Source organism: Aethalodelphis obliquidens, unplaced genomic scaffold (genome assembly GCF_003676395.1).
Source record: "Aethalodelphis obliquidens isolate GAN/ISIS:26980383/991018 unplaced genomic scaffold, ASM367639v1 scaffold5, whole genome shotgun sequence".
In the NCBI taxonomy this organism is placed as follows: Eukaryota; Metazoa; Chordata; class Mammalia; order Artiodactyla; family Delphinidae; genus Aethalodelphis; species Aethalodelphis obliquidens.
The window spans coordinates 28832430-28852047 of NW_020837949.1; the positions used below are offsets into that span (position 1 = coordinate 28832430).

A 19618-nucleotide genomic window follows, 5' to 3' on the forward strand; every position below is an offset into this window, starting at 1 on the left:
ATCACTGGGTGTCTGTATTGTGGGCTACGGAGAGAACTACAGAGGTTGAAGAAAATCCAACGAGCTGCCTGTTACTGAGAGAAAAAAAAATTTCTAGATTTCCATTTTTTTCTGTGGGGTTATACGAAGATGCAGCCCACCAGTGCATGACAGGGGCAAAAAGAAGTTGTGTTTCAGAATTCTTAGGTACTGTTATTTATTAACCAGATGATCTTAGACAAATTATGTGACCTCTTCATGGGTTCATTTCCTTATGTGTGTATTGGGGAAAATAACAGCACCACTGTAAAGGACTTTAATGAGCTTTTAAATACTTATCTTATTCCTGGCACACAGCACACAACAAATGGGAACCAGCATTAAAGCACAGGAAAGCAAGAAGTGTTTTGGAATGCTTCTAGTGTGTCCTGCAGTGCACTGCTAGGCGCTTTAAAATTTGTTAGCTATTTCAGAGAAAATGTCAGTAAAGATAGGAAGCGTCTAAATCACAGCAGCCTCTCTCCTGTCCTATCCACCCTGTTACAGACTCTCAGCAGGGCTAGTAGGGTTGCTGGTGAAACGGAGACTCTGAATCAAGAGCCGGGAGAGAGATCGCCACCCTGAGCAAACCAAGGATCTCTGAAAGGTTCCTCACGTCTGTCTCCACTGCTGATCAGTGACTAACAAGAGCTACAGGGATGGGAGAAGGAAGTATCACCACCACCATCTGCAAAACAGGTTCTTCTAAACTGCAAATATCTAGATAGCATTTTTCAAGCCCAGCAGACACAGCTCTGGGAAGACTAGGTCCTGGAGAATTATTTTAGCCCAGTGCCTTTCTATTCATGAAAGACAGAAATGATAAATTATAACTGAAGTGAAAATGCACTTGTGAATTTTAAATTGCTGGTTCTGTAGGTAAAGCAGTTTTTGGAAGAGGTTAATCGGTATTCCTAACTAAAAGATTTCTAACTTCAAGATATCAGCTTTTTTAAGTGCACGCAATTAAAAAATAATACCCAGAAGAGAAGTGGTTCTCTTCAGCCACATGATTCACATTCAGCCTTTATATCTTTTAGATCATTTGACTTGGTGAATTTTTAAAAGGAAATTTGCAGATTATTTGTTTTCAAGGTCTACTTCTACTTTAAAAGGTCTAAATTACCATAACAAATATTTACAACTAGCCACACATTTTGTAAATAATTCTTCTTCCCTGTGAAGATTATTGCCCTATACTAGTATGCACAGATGTTGGTTGGCAGATGCAATCAAAGAAAAACAAACCAAGTAACCAGTAAGCAATTATAAAAATAATCAATATTAGCAGTAAAACATTAAAATAACTATTTTAATAAAGATTAAAAAAGATTTTTAAAGGTCCAATGATATCATGAGTTCAGGGAGATGAACCCTCTCATATACTACTATGTAAGAACCACAAGGGAGAGATGTTTTCTTTCTTTCTTTTTTTTTTTAAACTGTTGAATTCCAAGTGTCCAGAATACTGCCTGGTGTAAAAGTCAGTCCTCATTTGTTAAATGGATGACTGGAAACTTTGATGCTGTGTATATAAATCAGCAGTTTTCTACTTCTAGGAAATTTCATGGATGCCCATGAAAATACATTTAAAAGCAAAATAAACTGGAAGCAACATAAATGTCTATCAGATTGATTATATTAAGTTATAATCATACACTTGCATTCTTTTAATCTTTTAACAATGATATTGTAATATGGATATATTGTGATGGGAACATTTTAGTTAACGTTCATAAAAAGATGATTATAATCAGAATATAAATAATTGTTGCATTTTTGTAAAAGTAAAGCATATGGATGCATAGAAAAAACCCTGATTTTAAAAAAAATTATTATTTAATTTATTTAATTTTGGCTGTGTTGGGTCTTTGTTGCTGCGGGTGGGCTTTCTCTAGTTGCAGCGAGTAGGGGCTACTCTTCATTGCGGTGCGCAGGTTTCTCATTGCAGTGGTTTCTCTTGTTGAGGAGCACGGGCTCTAGGTGTGTGGGCTTCAGTAGTTGTGGCACGTGGGCTTCAGTAGTTGTGCCTCGCGAGCTCTAGAGCACAGGCTCAGTAGCCGTGGCACACGGGCTTAGTTGCTCTGTGGCATATGGGATCTTCCCAGACCAGGGCTCGAGCCCGTGTTCCCTCCGTTGGCAGTCAGATTCTTAACCACTGTGCCACAGGGAAGCCTGACCTGGGTTATTCTGAAGTGATGATATTATGACAGTTTATTCTTTTTGCTCATTTGTATTTTCTAAATGAACAGATATTGGCTTTTTAGATTAATTAAAAAAACAAAAGCAGCAACAGTGGCAACAATAACAGTAAATCCATTTGTTTAAAAGCATTTTGAAAATTCACATAAAAATAATCAGCTTAAATAAACTTTATTTCTACTTTTTTTAAATTTTGAAATTCCAGTGTTTTTTTTTTATTGGACTCTAATTGCTTTACAATGTTGTGTTAGTTTCTGCTGTACAATGAAGTGAATCAGCTATATGTATATGTATATCCCCTCCCTATCGGACCTCCCTCTCACCACCCTCCCATCCCACCCATCTAGGTCGTCACAGAGCACCGAGCTGATCTCCCTGTGCTATGCGGCTGCTTCCCACTAGCTATCTGTTTTACGCATGGTAGTGTACATATGTCAATCCTCATCTCCCAATTCGCCCCACCCCCCCAACTACCCCCAACCCTGTGTCCACAGGTCCGTTCTCTACATCTATGTCTCTATTCCTGCCCTGCAAATAGGTTCATCTGCACCATTTTTCTAGATTCCACATATATGTGTTAATATACAATATTTGTTTTTCTCTTACTTTACTCCGTATGACAGTCTCTAGGTCCATCCACATCTCTACAAGTGACCCAATTTCGTTTCTCTTTATGGCTGAGTAATATTCCATTGTATATATGTACCACCTCTGCTTTATCCATTCATCTGTCATTGGACATTTAGGCTGTTTCCACTTCCTGGCTATTGTAAATAGTGTTGCAAAGAACATTGGGGTACATGTCCTTTTGAATTATGGTTTTCTCAGGGTATATGCCCAGTAGTGGGATTGCTGGGTCGTATGGTAGTTCTATTTTTAGTTTTTTAAGGAACCTCCATACTGTTCTCCAGAGTGGCTGTATCAATTTACATTCCCACCAACAGTGCAAAAGGGTTCCCTTTTCTCCACACCCTCTCCAGTATTTATTGCTTGTAGATTTTTTGATGATGGCCATTCTGACTGGTGTGAGGTGATACCTCATTGTAGTTTTGATTTTCGTTTCTCTAATAATTAGTGATATCTTTTCATGTGCCTCTTGGCCATCTGTATGCTTTCTTTGGTGAAATGTCTGTTTAGATCTTCCACCCATTTTTTAATTGGGTTGTTTGTTTTTTTGATATTGAGCTCCATTAGTTGTTTGTATATTTTGGAGATTAATCTTTTGTCAGTTGCTTTGTTTGCAGATATTTTCTCCCATTCTGAGGGTTGTCTTTTCGTCTTGTTTATGGTTTCCTTTGCTGTGCAAAAGCTTTTAAGTTTCATTAGGTCTTATTTGCTCATCTTTGTTTTTATTTTCATTACCCTAGGAGGCGGGTCAAAAAAGATCTTGCTGTGGTTTATGTCAAGGCGTGTTTTTCCTGTTTTCATCTAAGAGCTTTATAGTGTCCTGTCTTACATTTAGGTCTTTCATGTATTTTGAGTTTATTTTTGTGTATGGTGTTAGGAAGTGTTCTAATTTCGTTCTTTTACATGTAGCTGTACAGTTTTCCCAGCACCACTTATTAAAGAGGCTGTCTTTTCTCCATTGGATGTCCTTGCCTCCTTTGTTATAAACTAGGTGACCATGTGTGCGTGGGTTTATCTCTGGGCTTTCTATCCTGTACCATGGATCTATACTTCTGTTTTTGTGCCAGTACCATACTGTCTTGATTACTGTAGAACAATGGCCTAAGAGAATCAAGATCAAACATTGGTTCAATAAACCTCTCACAGGAATAACACTAATCGTATTTTGAATTCCAGTAGCAGCTTGAATGGCTTTTTGCTATGTAGCGTCTCTCTTCTGGTCCTGCGCTATGAAGGGAGGGTGCCTCCACCGAGGTGGGCTCTGGAGAGAAGCAGAGACATCTGTGTCTCGATGTGTCACTAGAGGCTGGATCTCAGCTCATCAGCGGGAGACAAAGATGTGTTTAGAAGAGTTCTGCATCTGTTCTATTCCCAAAACTTGGCATGCAAGGTGTCACTGAAAAGTATATAGGGCCTGGTGTTTTTTCTACTATTTTTCACACCATCATGGACCATAGGACCTAGAAGCACATCCTGTTCTTAGGCTCTATTAAAGCTTGGGCTTACTTTAAAATAGTCTTCTTAAAAACCATGAAACTGTCTTTGTTTTCATTTCTAATTTCTCAACATTATCTAGTCCCTGTATTAGGTGACACAGGCTAAGTGCTATTAACAAACAGAGCCCCCAAATGTATAATGGCCTAAATACAATGGATGTTTACTTCTCCTTCAGGAAAACAGTCCAGGTGGTTCCAGGCAGGGGTATGGGGGAGGGTTGGGACCGGGAGGTCATTCAGGGTCCCAGGATGGTTAGACTGTGCCTTCCTCAAATACGGATTCCGAGACCTCACTGGGCATTGATATCCAGCTGGGGGAAGGAGTAAAGAGCTGCCAGGTTTCCTATGGGCCCACCGTGGGAGCTGGGCACGTCACTGCTGCTCACATCCCATTGGTTGGAACTCAGTCATGTGGTCATGCACCTGATCTCAAGGGAGACTGAGAAATGTAGTCAAGCTTTGTGCCAGAAAGAAGAAGAAATGAGTTTGATGAACACTTCCCTAGTCTTTACCACATTCTCCTACATGCTAAGTCTTTCTGGGGAAATAAAAACACCTAAATTCAGATTTTCGACCTGTGAATTAGTAAAAGTGTGAAGCATATGAGAGCCTAAATTTATAATCTACATAATGCATAAGAGCACTTCTGTTCTTAGAGATATTGATTCCTTGGGACAAATAAGAGCAAGAAATATCATTTATTAGTGAAAATACAACAAAAACTTCGGGATTTTTTTTTTTTTTTTTTTTTTTTTGCGGTACGCGGGCCTCTCACTGCTGTGGCCTCTCGCGTTGCGGAGCACAGGCTCCGGACGCGCAGGCCCAGAGGCCATGGCTCACGGGCCCAGCTGCTCCGCGGCACGTGGGATCTTCCCGGACCGGGGCACGAACCCGTGTCCCCTGCATTGGCAGGAGGACTCTCAACCACTGCGCCACCAGGGAAGCCCTGGGAATTTTTGATTGAAATATACGATAAAACAATTTTCATCCCACTTTATCTCATCATGAATAAAGGGAACTAATGATGACGATACTTAACATGTAAATATTTTACTCCGTTACCTCCTGTCTCCAAAGTCACCAAAAGTAACAAGAACACAGTTAGCAAAGCAAGTTATAAAGAAATGAAGAGAAGCAATGGGGCTGTCTGTGTTGAGTCAATATAAAGGTAGTTTGTTAGCTTCTCAGATTCTTCTGATCTGTTGAAGCTAGGAAAGAACTGGGTATATGTAGAAGCAATAGACAGGGGAAAAAAACACCTTGATTTAAAATGATTTTCTATCTTCCTTTCTTTCCTCTTGCACAGGTTCTATCTTCAATATTCACAGAGATGGGGATATTTCTTCAGAACAACAAAGTACATGGAGATGCCAACACAGGTCTCAGCCAGCAAATAGGAACCCACTGGAAGCTTCCAAGAGGGGAAGTTACACAGGAGCTTCTTGTCCTTTAATCTAGGCAATGCCTGCTTACTGGAGAGCTCTCATCTTGGTAAATAAAGGAAACGAAAGTGAGGAGGAGTCCTATTCATTACATCTAGTCCAGGGCCAAGCATAGCCCATAAGTTTAGAAAGCTCCACAGTGATTCCAATGAGCCCCATGATGGAGCACCACTGCGCTCATAAAATAACTTCCCATTCTAAGTGACGTATAGGGTGATTCAGCTCTAATATGAAGCTGAGACTGATCAGATGGCTAGTGATATTTAGGGCATGATGAAAATCTAGCTCATCAAAGCGTCTCTCTGTGAAATGTAATATGATTGCAATGAATGTTTTTTCAATGATGCATTTGATTAAATTGGCTATAGAGGACCAAACAAATTGCTCTTTGGAGTCAAGAACAGATGAAAACTGACATGTAGGCAAGTCACTCTAAAACACATGAAATTTGGCAGAAAAGAAAAACAAACAACTGAACAATATCACCTAGACACAGATCTTCTAACTGCTTGGAACAAAAGTATGTATCTATTTTGCTCTTCTCTCTGGACTGTGGGCATTATGTGTAAGCCATCCTTCCCTGGTGAGAGTCAGGTACACTCCTTTTCTTCTGTTCACCCTTTTTTATTGAAACTGACAAGCAACAATGAATTGTGTAACCATAATGGAATTCACGTATTAGTCAGAACATATTATTTTAAATTGGGCGTACTTCAAATATGTAAACACCTTTAAATCCAAGACAGTACTTAACTTGCAAACATAGCTTAAAACTGCAAGTTACATTTCCTGTTTTAACAGCTGAGTTTAAATACTTTCAGTAAATATTGCCTTTTTATATTTTCCTTTCTTAATTGCACTCTTCTCTCAGATATTTTATTACTGAGTAATAAAATACTGAGTTTGTCAGTTGAACTATGTTTCTGACAAACAAAATAAAAGCTCGTTTCATTCAGTTTTGGTCAACCTCCTAAGTTCTTTCAGTTGTAAATTTCATTACCCTACTTCTAAACTATTTCCTATGTATTTTGCACTGTGATTACAAAGTTATGCTCTGATAAATTTTTCTAAATGTTCCAACCAAAGTTTATTAAGTAAGAGGTGTGTATCTATTTAGAGACATATGTCAAGAGTATAACTGAACACACAGTTTGTTCTTTTTCAATGAATTTTGCTTTGATTCAACACGACGGCACATCACAGAACCTATACATACCTGCAAGAGCTTACAAATGAAATAACTCATATTTGGATAGATTTAGAGTAAGAGGGGTCTCATATTTACCTGCCCTCCAGACACGAACAAGTATGCCATAGAAAGTGACACAAATGCTCTGAGGAGAAACCCTGTGCCATCTTTCTGCAGAGATCAGCCTCCTGTTCACTGAAGTAAAGGCAAATGACTGAGGTATAAAAAGTTTGGTCCTGCTTACACACCACTGAGTGCAGTGACATTCCTGGTCAAAGTTACAGGAAAATTGAATGCCTTTTTAAATCCTAACTGATCTGTGTTTTGTTTCTTCCCCACCGGTGGGCCTCCATTTCCAAGTACAGCCTTCCATTCATCACTGGAAAGCAGTGGTAAAAAGATGTAAAAGATCATAATAACAACACAAGGAAATTCAACTGAGAGAAATTACTGGAGATTCTAAAGAAAGCAGAACACCGTTTGAAGGCCTAACTTTCCAATACTTCTCACGGACCCAGTAAATTCTGTTGCCTTTTAATTGGATTCTTTTGAGAAAGATAACTCAGTTTAATGTACTCCCTTAAAGGTTGCCTTGATTAGGATTTAAAATAAACTTCTGTTTTTTTTGTAGCACAACGTATTTGCACTACTGTACACGGGAACAGTGACATTTTTGGCTTCTCACGGTAAAAAGTCTGAGTTTTCCATATTAACTGAAAGTCTTCAGATGAGTAAGGGTACTATACCATTAGAAATTGCATGTCTAGGTATGTCCCCACTTTTACACAATCCAAGAGGCATAAACTGGACCACACAGAAAACGAGTAACTCAGCATCACCTCCAGTGCACTACTTGCCTGCTAGGTTCCTGCCCATTGTCTGTTCCCTCCATTCTCCGTTCCCTCCAGTAAGAGAAAATTCAAAAAAGGCACTAAGCTTGAGTGATACAACTCTCACCATAGGTTCTTCTGAGAAAAAGTGAAGATCTTTATTTTTTTCTCGTTCAATTAAACTATTTCAAAGTCATGTGATTGGTAGATTGCCTATAACTACCGACACCACTCTGCTCAGGTACTTTCTCTTTTGGCAACTTTTCCAGACCTTCCCAGTCCAGGTCAGGTGCCAGCCTCTGGGCTTCTCCCAACCTTTGCAATGATCACGCGATTTTGTAACGATCACTTCTCTCATTTGTCTTCTTCCACTAGACATTTGGCACCTTGGAGGATCGTGGTGTGCACACGTAGAACAGATTCTTAGCTCAACAGAACTAGGTGAATGAATAACAAGGTGACATCCTAAAGGTTGAAAAAGTGTTCTGGGCTTAATTGTGTTAAGTGGTCAGTTGGATTCGACTCTGTGAGAACATGTTAGGGATAACTGAGATTGCAAGGTTTCTGATGTGGGGCAGCAGAGTTACTCTGATTCCTTCCATGAATAAAAGAGTCACTTTATTCCTGAGTGCCAGTCTGAAACTGCTGTCCTTTAGCATTTGTGAAGTGAATTTCTGGATGACATCACCCAAATAATATGCCTCTTTTCTTGAATGTTTGACATGGCAAAAAGAGTCCCCTACCTGCACCTCACCCCCCAAAAGAGTCAGGTGTTTATAAAACAAAATATTTGTGTTACTTGTTTCTCAATTTTTGTAACTGATATGCTTTAACATGTATTCGTCTTTGAAATAGAATGGTGATTATAAAAAGTTCTGGGTAGGATGAGAACTCCCTTGCTTCAGTAATGAAATATAAGAGTTTCACCATCACTTTGTATGTTTATATTTTTCTCCAGGAGAATGAGAAATAGATGTATAGGGAAAACCTTCTGCTAACCAACTCCTATTCATAAGTGAAGCTTTCTTAAAATAAGTGCGATTTCATAGTTGTAATCATGAATGTTTACACAATTATCTCTGTGCTGTGTGGTACATGAGGGTATAAACCTGTCTGCACATTACCAAGTCCTGTGACTCAGAATATAAAATGTCTTTCTCAGTTTTCCCCTTCTTTGCATTTCCACGGCCTCTGCCCAAGTTCTGATTTATACAACTTTTCAAAATATAGATTTTTGGCTTTAAAAAGGTGCTCACACATTGTAAACATAAAGGTAACACACATACACGTATCCCCTGCTTTCCGAAAGTTCAATTTATGCCACTTCGCTTTTCTGAAAGACCTACATTTAAGACAGGCGTTTTTCCTAAAAGTGAAAATCCTCTTCGGATTTCTTTTGGTTAGCAAAAATAGGTACTAATATAGGTCTTTCCGAAAAGCAAATTGTTGTCAATTGAACTTTCTGAAAATCGGGGATACGCTTCACTGTCCTCCATTTCGATTTACAAAAGGCTTCATAGGAGCGTTCTACTTTTGGATAGCGGGGGAAACCTGTATTTAAAAAGACTTCGTCACACTTTGCCAACCATAATTTACTACCTGAATTGGCTTCACAGCCATGTGTTCTTGGCGTTCACACAGGGTCTGTGTGTAAAAGGATCCTGTGCCTGGTTTATTGCTCTGCTTTTGCCTTCTCAAAATTCTTAATAATTATTGAACACAGGGTCCTGCACTTCCATTTTGCCCTGGGCCTGGCAGAATATATGGCCAATCCTGTCACCATCCCACTCCTCCCCTACTCCCCTCCACTTACGTAATCAATCTTTTTCAAAATAATTAATTAATTAATTAATTAATTTTGGCTGTGTTGGGTCTTCATTGCTGCCCTTAGGCTTTCTCTAGTTGTGGTGAGCGAGGGCTACTCTTCATCGTGGTGCACGGGCTTCTCACTGTGGTGGCTTCTCTTGTTGCGGAGCACGGGCTCTAGGCGCACGGGCTCAGTAGTTGTGGCTCATGGGCTCTGGCGTGCAGGCTCAGCAGTTGTGGCGCACGGGCTTAGTTGCTCCGTGGCATGTGGGATCTTCCCGGACCAGGGATTGAACCCGCGTCCCCTGCATTGGCAGGCGGATTCTTAACCACTGTGCCACCGGGGAAGTCCAACTTATGTAATCATTCTTAAGGGCTTGTTACTTCCAGAAATATTCCGTGTGTGTAAGCGTGTCTGCATTAGGTTTTGCATTGATGAGATTATTCTATACGTATTCTTGACTTTCGTGGCTTCCTCAGGGTGGCGTGATAGAATTTTTCCATTAAACAGTCTCTGCCCCCCCAGCACCATGCCCATTTCTTCCTGCCGTAGGCAGTCTCCATACTATTGCAGGATGGTTTTTCTAATTCTGGTTGTGCCGCTGCTCTGCTAAAAATGTACAGTGCTTCCCTGCTGGGTATAAAGTAAATTGGCATCCTGGTAAACACAGCAGACTCTGTAGGACCACTGCCAGTATACTGGCAAACTTGAGTTTCTGAGCTTGCGATTCTGAAGGACGCTTCTGGACCCAAAGAATCCCTAAGACAAGCCCTCACTTCCTAGCAGCCAGCTGGTTGGTCTCTGCGGGGATCGTCTGATCTGAACACAGGCCTTTATTTTCAGACTCTGTAACATCATCTCTCTCTAACGCGTAGGAAGAAGAGATCTTCCCTTTTTCTTATCATTACTTTGTAGAGTTGCTAATAATTGAAATGAACAAAGACGGTATTGTGGACTTCGTGTTTGTGTCCTCCGGAAATTCACATGTTGACACCCTAATTTCCCCCCTCCACACCCGCCCACCATGTGATGGTATTAGGAGGTGGAGCTTTAGAAGGTAATCAGGTCTAGATGAGGTCATGAGGGTGTTGGCCCCATAATGGGATTAGTGTCTTTATAAGAAGAGGAAGACATTAGCGGTCTCTCTGTCTCTGTCTCTCTACCTTATGAGGACACAGCAAAAAGGCAGCCAACAGAAGCCAGGAAGCGGCCTCTCACCAGAACCCAACTGTGCTGGCACCCTGATCTTGGACTTCTCAGCCTGCAGAACTTTTGAGAAATAAATATCTGTTTAAGTCACTCAGGCTATGGTATTTTAAGACTGACAGGGAAGGCATTTAGCTTTCTACAAAGTTGATTAATCTACAGCATGGGATTAGACCATATAGACTTATTCTTCTTTTACAGATGAAGAAAATGAGCCTGAGAAACAATGTGTCCTGTCCAAAGCCATGGACTTTAGTGACGAACTTGAACATCTACTGACTTTCAGGTTAATAGACGATGACATCTCGGAATCTTCCTTGAAACTTCCAAGGGAGTTCTCATCCTACCCAGAATCTTCCTCAGAACGAGATTCTGAAAGAGTTTGGAGAAGTCTGACTTATGAAAAGGACTATTTTCATTGTTTCCAGTCCTACATTTCTAGGATATGGAGGTTGGGTTGTCCAAATTGGTGGTTCAAACTGCCTGAGTAGTGGCCACTTACACACATGTGGGATCACAGGTGAATTACTCAATCTCTCTGAACTTTAACATTCTTAAGTAGAAAACGGATCTAAAAATATCTACTTTACAGACTTGTGAATAGGAATAAATAAAATTTTAACTTATTCATTTACTCAACAAATATTTATTAAGTGACTATTATGTTACAAACGCTGTGCCAAGCAAGATTATGGTAGCGAATCAAACACACTGGCTGCCCTCCTAAAGCTCAAAGTCTGATAGCATTTAAGGTGTGCACAAGTCAGTAGCACGGTTCTTTGCACAGAATCAATGCTCACTTAATAATGCAGCAACAGAAGTTTCTGACATTTCTTTTCTTCCCTTCCCTTTTTTGAAACTAACTAATACTGCTGCTTTATCTTTTGATATCCTCTCAGTCACGAACTTTGGGGCATTTATATTAGAATCTCCATGAAGAAGAGGTCCATTCCCCTGCCTTGCTTCTCCCACCTGTCATTTTTCTTTAAACCATTTGCTGGTAGAAAATCTGAACATAGGCCTAATCTGAAAAACGGACATATATTTACTCCACTGCACTTTATGAATCATAGAGCTTCTTAAAACAATCAGGTTTTGAAATCAGTCTTGCCCGTGCTTGAGAGCTTGCAAACAGTTTGTAAGGAAATGTCCATCTAATAAAAGGTACTTTGAAAGTCTGCAGAAGGATTACTTACTTCATGTTAGTCAAGCATCTCAGTCTATGTGCCCAGTTCGCACGTCCGAGAGCTCTGCCAGGATCTACCTAGTCAGAGCACGCCTAGCAAGGAGACACCGCATGTCCAAGAGATCAGCTTAGAAGCCACACTAAAGGAAAAGCAGCCTAGCGAGGTCCATGCGAGACCTGCCCGGGAACGTGAGAGAAGATCAGGAAGGTTAGTGTGTAAAAACCATGCTATGCACGGGGTAAGCTGGAGCAGAAGTCTTACATGCAGGAACATTCTACCGCCTGTGCGAGCCACAGATGGCTCTTTTAACTGCAGTGCCTTGCGAGAGCTGCAGTTGGCAAGGCCAGATGCTCTGAATCGCCAACTGTCAGTTGACATGGCCAGCTCTCACCCATGTGGGCTGAGAAAACCCTGGCCCAGCATGGAACTGGGTCAGCACAGGACATGATTTTTAGAGCCTCAGTCTGTCAAGTAGACTTATTTGGAAATAACTGAGCATTGTGAACAAAAATTGTTCAGGCTCTTCTATGATAATGCATTCATTCAAAAAGCCAAACTGCGTTCAGTTAGCTGTCCTCTGCAGAGTGAGGGAGAAGGAATTGGTCTAGGAAGTACAGTTTTGGTGCTGTGGGTGGTGTAAATGAAAGGTCTCCCCCACTGATCCAGAGCCTACCTTCCTTCCTCCCAGGCACTGCTGGAGCTGAGGCTTAGTTAGGACACCATAGTGACAGTTGTGAGGCTGCCAAGTGATTTCTCTCCAGTCACAGGTCCTGTTGTCTGAACAGCTAAGGCAAGGCACGATCCATTGGCCTGGAAGAGACAGCAAAGCTTCTTTGGTTCAGTTTCTATGGGTGAAATTACAGTTTGCAAGTAAGTCTAGAATTCAGCAATGGCACACCATTACAGAAATCACAGAGCAGACCGCTCTTACATAAACCCAGTGGAGCAGTGCATGGCCTCCTGCCGACCAAACAGAATCTCAAGTAGTAATTTTTTTTTTTTTTTTTTTGTGATACGCGGGCCTCTCACCGTTGTGGCCTCTCCCGCTAAGGAGCACAGGCTCCGGATACACAGGCTCAGCGGCCATGGCTCACGGGCCCAGCCGCTCCGCGGCATGTGGGAGCTTCCCGGACCGGGACACGAACCTGTGTCCCCTGCATCGGTAGGCGGGCTCTCAACCACTGTGCCACCAGGGAAGCCCTAAAGTAGTAATGTTTTGAAATAACACAGTTCATGCTGAAGTCAAGTATGAATTCTGTTCCATAAAAACACATACTTAAAAAAAAAATTAAAGTGATTGGGTACTACTCAATTATTATTTATTTTCAAACAGTACACGAGGCACTTAATAGGACCAAAGTATATAGGGAGCCACTGATACTGAGGTGGTTGGCCACACATATTTCCTAGCCTAACACATGCTTAGGTTACCAATCCAATAATAGTTACATTCTCTGCTCTCCAGAGAGTCAAGATACGATAAGACAATTACTTTAATATTCTGATAATTTATTGTTTTGAAGAATAGTGATTGCTCCTTAATTTGATCGGTGGCCTTTTTGCTGTGAATCTCTTCACCTCCTTCTAGCTCTGTCACCTTAATTTTTTCATCTGTTAGATGAGGTGTGTACTGTTCTCACATGATTGGTATGAGGATTTAATGGGATAATGTATTTAAAGGACCCAGCACAGTTACCACATCATATTCACCTTTGTTAGCAGCTGATTTCAGGCACAAAGTAGGGCACAAGCTTTAGTAAATGTTTATAAGATAAATGAATATTGTCAAAAAGCTGCATTTAAGATCTTTCTTATTTTACTGATAAAGTAACATGCATTCAAAACACTGCAGCTTTTAGTGTGAGTGGACACATTAATAATTTATTAGAAAAATATCATGAAATGACTTTTTTTTTTTGCGGTACGCGGGCCTCTCACTGTTGTCTCACTGTTGTGGCCTCTCCCGCTGCGGAGCACAGGCTCTGGACACGCAGGCTCAGTGGCCATGGCTCACGGGCCCAGCCGCTCCGTGGCATGTGGGATCTTCCCGGACCGGGGCACGAACCCGTGTCCCCTGCATCGGCAGGTGGACTCTCAACCACTGCGCCACCAGGGAAGCCCTGAAATGACTTTCGATTTTTGTTTTTTCCTTGTTTATCTTTTCAGGAACGGAGTGTGAACCAGCATGTTAAACATGGAGCAGTTATTTGTGCCCTTTGTGGAGAATACCTTGATGTCTTCAACAATCATCTGTTCCACCCAAAAGGTCTTGCTTATGTTACTGCTTCATGCTTCTCTTCAAAATATCGAGGAGCTATGGGACTTCCCTGGTGGCGCAGTGGTTAAGAATCCACCTGCCAACGCAGGAGACACGGGTTCGAGCCCTGGTCCAGGAAAATCCCACATGCCGCAGAGCAACGAAGCCTGTGTGCCACAACTACTGACCCTGCACTCTAGAGCTCACAGCCACAACTACTGAGCCCACATGCAACAACTACTGAAGCCTGAGCGCCTTGAACACGTGCTTCGCAAGAAGAGAAGCCACCATAATGAGAAGTCCGCGCACCGCAATGAAGAGTAGCCCCTGCTTGCCACACGCAGCAACGAAGACCCAACACAGCCAAATAAATAAATAAAGAAAAGAAAAACCTTTGTTTTAAAAAATATATTGAGGAGCTAAATATTCCCCGATAGTTTTTGAGTTAGAAAGGAAAGTTTTTAACAAGTTTATCCACTCTGGATTTGATTTATGGTTCTGCTAACAAAAGCATCTGGTGTGACACTAATTTTAGCAGGAAGAATTTCTACTTTCAGGGGATTAATAGGCTTCATTTTAAATTTCATGACTTGGGGATGTCAGAATTGTGTATGTGAGGGTTTGTGTGTGTGGAAATAGTTACAAATAACAAAATATGGAGAGAGATCTAGTTTATAGCTCTTACTGGTTGATCACAGAACAGCCATAAAAAGGAATGAAATTGGGTCATTCATAGAGACATGGATGGACCTAGAGTCTGTCATACCTAGTGAAGTAAGTCAGAAAGAGAAAAACAGATATCGTATATTAACGCATATATGTGGAATCTAGAAAAATGGTACAGATGAACCTATTGGCAGGGCAGGAATAGAGATGCAGACTTCTTAGAGAACGGACCTGTGGACATGGTGGGGGGAAGGGTGGGTGGGATGAATTGGGAGATTGGGATGGACATAAATACACTACCATGTGTAAAATAGATAGCGAGTGGGAACCTGCTATATAGCACAGGGAGCTCAGCTTGGTGCTCTGTGGTGACCTAGATGGGTGGGATGGAGGGGGTGTGGGAGGTCCAAGAGGGAGGGGATATATATGTACACGTATAGCTGATTCACTTCGTTGTACAGCAGAAACTAACACACCATTGTAAAGCAACTATACCCCAATTAAAAAAAAAAAAAAGCATGGGTATATTAAGAGAGAGAAACTGGGAGAAACAGAAGGAAATAGAAAGGAAAGGAGACAAGAAGAATATGACTTCCAAGGAAGAGATGAATACACACAGCAGAATTGCTTTAATGGAGGACTGTGCCAACAGGAGCAGAGAGCTGAGCTACTGGACAGTCCAAAAGTAATGTGGACTTGTTTATTCCTCTTACCATACAATTTTTTCTTTGCTTTGATTTTTAAACTTAATGTGAATTCCAGAAAACTGCCTTATTCAATGTCTACCCATTAAATATACTATCTCTACAATTTCAGGTCTGGTGAATGACCTTCCATTTCTCTACATACATATCACTCTCCATCTAGGAGGATTTTCATTCAATACAGTGTTGAAGTAGGTACCCTGTTACGTATTAGGCACTCTTGTTGTTAAAATAAGGTAATAACTAAGAAAGAAATAGTTAACATTGTTATAGCACCTCTCAGATGTCAGGGATGTTCTGAGCACTTTAATATATTAACTTATTTAAACTCAGAGACACCCTCTTATCACCCCCATTGTGCTAATGACTTAACTGGGACTCAGAAAGGTTAAGTTACTTGTTCAATATATTCCAGCTAGGAGGCGGTAGACTCAGGACTAGAGCTGAAGAGTCAGCTCCAGAGTCCATGCTGTTGATTATAATGTGAAACCTCAAAAATTATAATCAGGTGAGAAGGGTACAATTTACACATGTAAAAAGCTTAATAATAGGTAATTCATACTTAAGAAAAAATATCAGTGTGGTACTCAAAGAGCCTGGGCTTTGGAGACACACACACCTGGGCTCTCCTTCTAGGTAGCTCTGTGGACCTCAACTCAGTACATTAAAGTCACCTGGAAAGGTTTTTAAAATCCTCATGCCCAGGTCATACCCTAGACTGATTACCTCAGAACCACTGGATATGGAACTCAGGTATCAGTCGTTTTTTTAATGTTTTTCAAGTGATTCCAATATGCAGTCAAGGTTGAGAACCACTGTTTACCTTGGACAAATTACTTAATCTTTTCATGATTACATTTACTTCTCTTTAAGAAAAATAGGTAGCGCATCGGCCACAGTGCCTTTATACTAGAAACTGATGAATATACTTTACCGTCCCCACCCAACTTCACCCTAAGCAAGCCACGGCACATCAGAATAAAGACAGCACCACGGGGGTCAGAGCTGTCTGGCAGGTTCCGTGGAGCAGATAAGATGTGAAGAGGGATTTGTGAATAGATAAGATGCGGAGAGGTGGAATGGATGGTTTTACGTGGAGACAGACCTGACAGGAGTGAGACTGAAGAAGTGACGGCTCTCCACGACAGACCGTATATACTGGAGAGAAAAAGAAGGTCTGCTCGGTGAAAGGTGTTTCCAAGTTTGTAGATGGAGAGAATAGCAGTAATACTTAAAGATACAACACTGAACATTTGGGAGCGGTGCTGAGGTTTGAATGGCAAAATGAAGACCGTTCTCAAAAGTGTTTGTTTCTCCATCCGATTCTCTTTTATAATTCTTCTGCAGTTTTCATTCAGAATATATCTTGCTTTCTAGTTCTAATTTTGCCCTGGCATACAGGGTTTGTCACCAGTAATCCACAAATTTCACATCTTTGTTTGGTTCCTAATACTATTCAGTTTAGACACGGCCTTTCCGTTTATCCTTCGTCGATGAATTCCTCAAGAAAACCTCCTTCTGAAATAGTCTTTTTTTTTTCATAGACATTTTGTGGGTTGTGGATACAAGTTGGAAGGGGCCTGGGATCTCCTCTTTTCCATCCTCTTATTTTATAGTGAGGATAACTGAGGCCCAAGATGTTAAATGACAGAAGTGGGATCATGCCAACAACAGGGCTGGACCAAAATCGAGGTCTCAGAGTCTCCAGTGTGCTGATCCTTTTATCACGTTAGGTTAGGTCAGCACATAATCATCACTTGAAAATGCAATATGGCTCAGCAGTCTCTCTGGTAGCACTTATAGAAGAAAACCACAAACAGGTTGTCGCAATAAATGTATTTTTATAAGCTGGATTTATTCAGTGGGTTCATGTCCTCAGAGACTATGTTTTTTTAATAAGACGGTGGTATGTTGGGGACATAAATGTGTTTCTGAAAATGAGATATTATTTAATAATACTTTGAAGGGCTCAGTTTTCCTCAGATCCTTGAGTATCTAACAGCGGGTGTATCCCCTCCCCAAATACTGTCTCCTCACCCGACTCCCAAACTCATTGACAGCTAGTTTTGCACAAACCAAGATCTTTGGCCATTTGCTGCTAAGGCTGAAGAAACAAGTGACCAGTTGCATGCACAAAGATACAAATATGTATTAGTTTGTGGGCATAAGATCACATGCACATAAAGAAAGATTCCTGATTGGGTCTCTGAAGACTTAGCTCCAATGGCTCATACTACTATATATTTATAGTCATAACTCTTTGCATTTTTGTATCACTTGATGATGCCTTTTTAATTGTGAGTTAGTAATACTACTTGAAATAGACATCGGTATAACATCTGCAGAACTGGGCTTTCTTGACATTTTAAATGATTCCAGCTCAACAAAAATTGTTAAGAAGAAGGACATAAATTCTGTGTTATATATTCAAACAATGAATGAATCAAAGCTGTGATTTCTGAAATAAGGTATGACATATGTCTTAGGGAATAACATTCTGAGGAATGAAATTGCCTTTTGGGAGAAGTTATTTAATTTATCATTATAGCTTTATATTTAATGCAAGTTAAATTTCAGCCATTTAAGTGAATTGGATTGGGTGATATAATGGAGAAAAGAAGTTCGACTTTGTGATTTAGGGCCATGGTGAGATGTAAAATCATAAAAATGACAGCACTAATTCCTGACTCTATAATGCTATAAAATAAGGCAGTTTTTACTTAAGAAGAAAAAAAATACATTTATATTTTCAATATTAGAAATACTAAAGTGTAAGTTGTTATATTTCCTTCCAAAAAAAGATACGATAGGGCTTCCCTGGTGGCACAGTGGTTGAGAGTCCGCCTGTCGATGCAGGGGACGCGGGTTCGTGCCCCGGTCCGGGAAGATCCCACATGCCGCGAAGCGGCTGGGCCCGTGGGCCATGACCGTTGAGCCTGTGCGTCCGGAGCCTGTGCTCCGCAACGGGAGAGGCCACAGCAGTGAGAGGCCCGCGTACCGCAAAAAAAAAAAGATACGATAAAAGTTTTTGTTTACATATTATAAAATGCAATCTAAATTATTTTCTTTAAATGTAATTCTCACTCAATGATCATATAAATTTCTTCTTTCTGCAAATTAGAAGAATTATTTTTTCTTTACTGAGCAAAAGATTTTATTCTTAGGTTGTGTCTTATGGTTAAACTATTTTCAAAAGGCTAGAATTCAACTTAGTAAAAAGAAGTCACTCAAAATTATATTAGCTAGTGTTATTGAAAAAACATTTTTCAAGGAGAAAAAATGGATTCAGTTCTGCCAAATAACTGTAATGTGCTGTGAAAGTAAGATTTTGGAGCCATTCTATGGCCTTATAAGCTAAAGCAAGAGTCCTAAAATAAACGTCCTCCCAATGTCATCTAATGTGACAACTTCTTTCTATAGAAGGGAGTCCTACCATCAAGGAAGGAAATCATCTCTGACAGCAAAAAAAAAAAAAAGTGCATTCTCGCAAAGTGCTGTCTCTGATCTCACTCATTTGCCTTGAATCTTTAGGTCTCTAGGACCTCAAGGATGGAGCTGTTGTCTCTAGCTGATCGTGCCCTGCTGCTAAGAGTCTTCCGTGAAAGAGAGGAGGGCTTGGATCGTGGTTTTAGTTCAGCCACTATTTTAAAATCATATCTCAGACACTGAAAGATGAATAAGGTACAATCTTTGCTCTGGACACACTTGTGGTCTACGTGCAGCCATCAGTACAAACTTATTGCTGATGCACCTTTGACATATTAATACACGTACCCTGTACTACACGTGCACCTACTCCTATCCATCATAAAACATAAAATAAGCATAATTAAATAAAAATAAATGTACATATATTTTCATCTTCACTGGCTTCTTCCCTGTGGATTGTTCTGTGCTACTCACTCCCCTTGCATGGCTGCAGTATTCCACTTTGAAGACTACTGATTAGAGGAAGAGAGAGAAACATGTAAATTAGATACTTGAAAT

The 19618-nt window shown here is 40.6% G+C and overlaps 1 protein-coding gene across 1 annotated transcript in view; it reads right to left on the reverse strand.

Annotated features, from left to right (window-relative positions):
• Positions 1–19618, reverse strand: part of CPED1 (cadherin like and PC-esterase domain containing 1) — a 301483-nt gene that overhangs the window by 26600 nt on the left and 255265 nt on the right. Inside the window, exon 17 of the mRNA XM_027102088.1 lies at positions 12678–12814. Coding sequence (XP_026957889.1) covers positions 12678–12814 — 137 coding nt within the window. The remainder of the gene's footprint in view (positions 1–12677; positions 12815–19618) is intronic.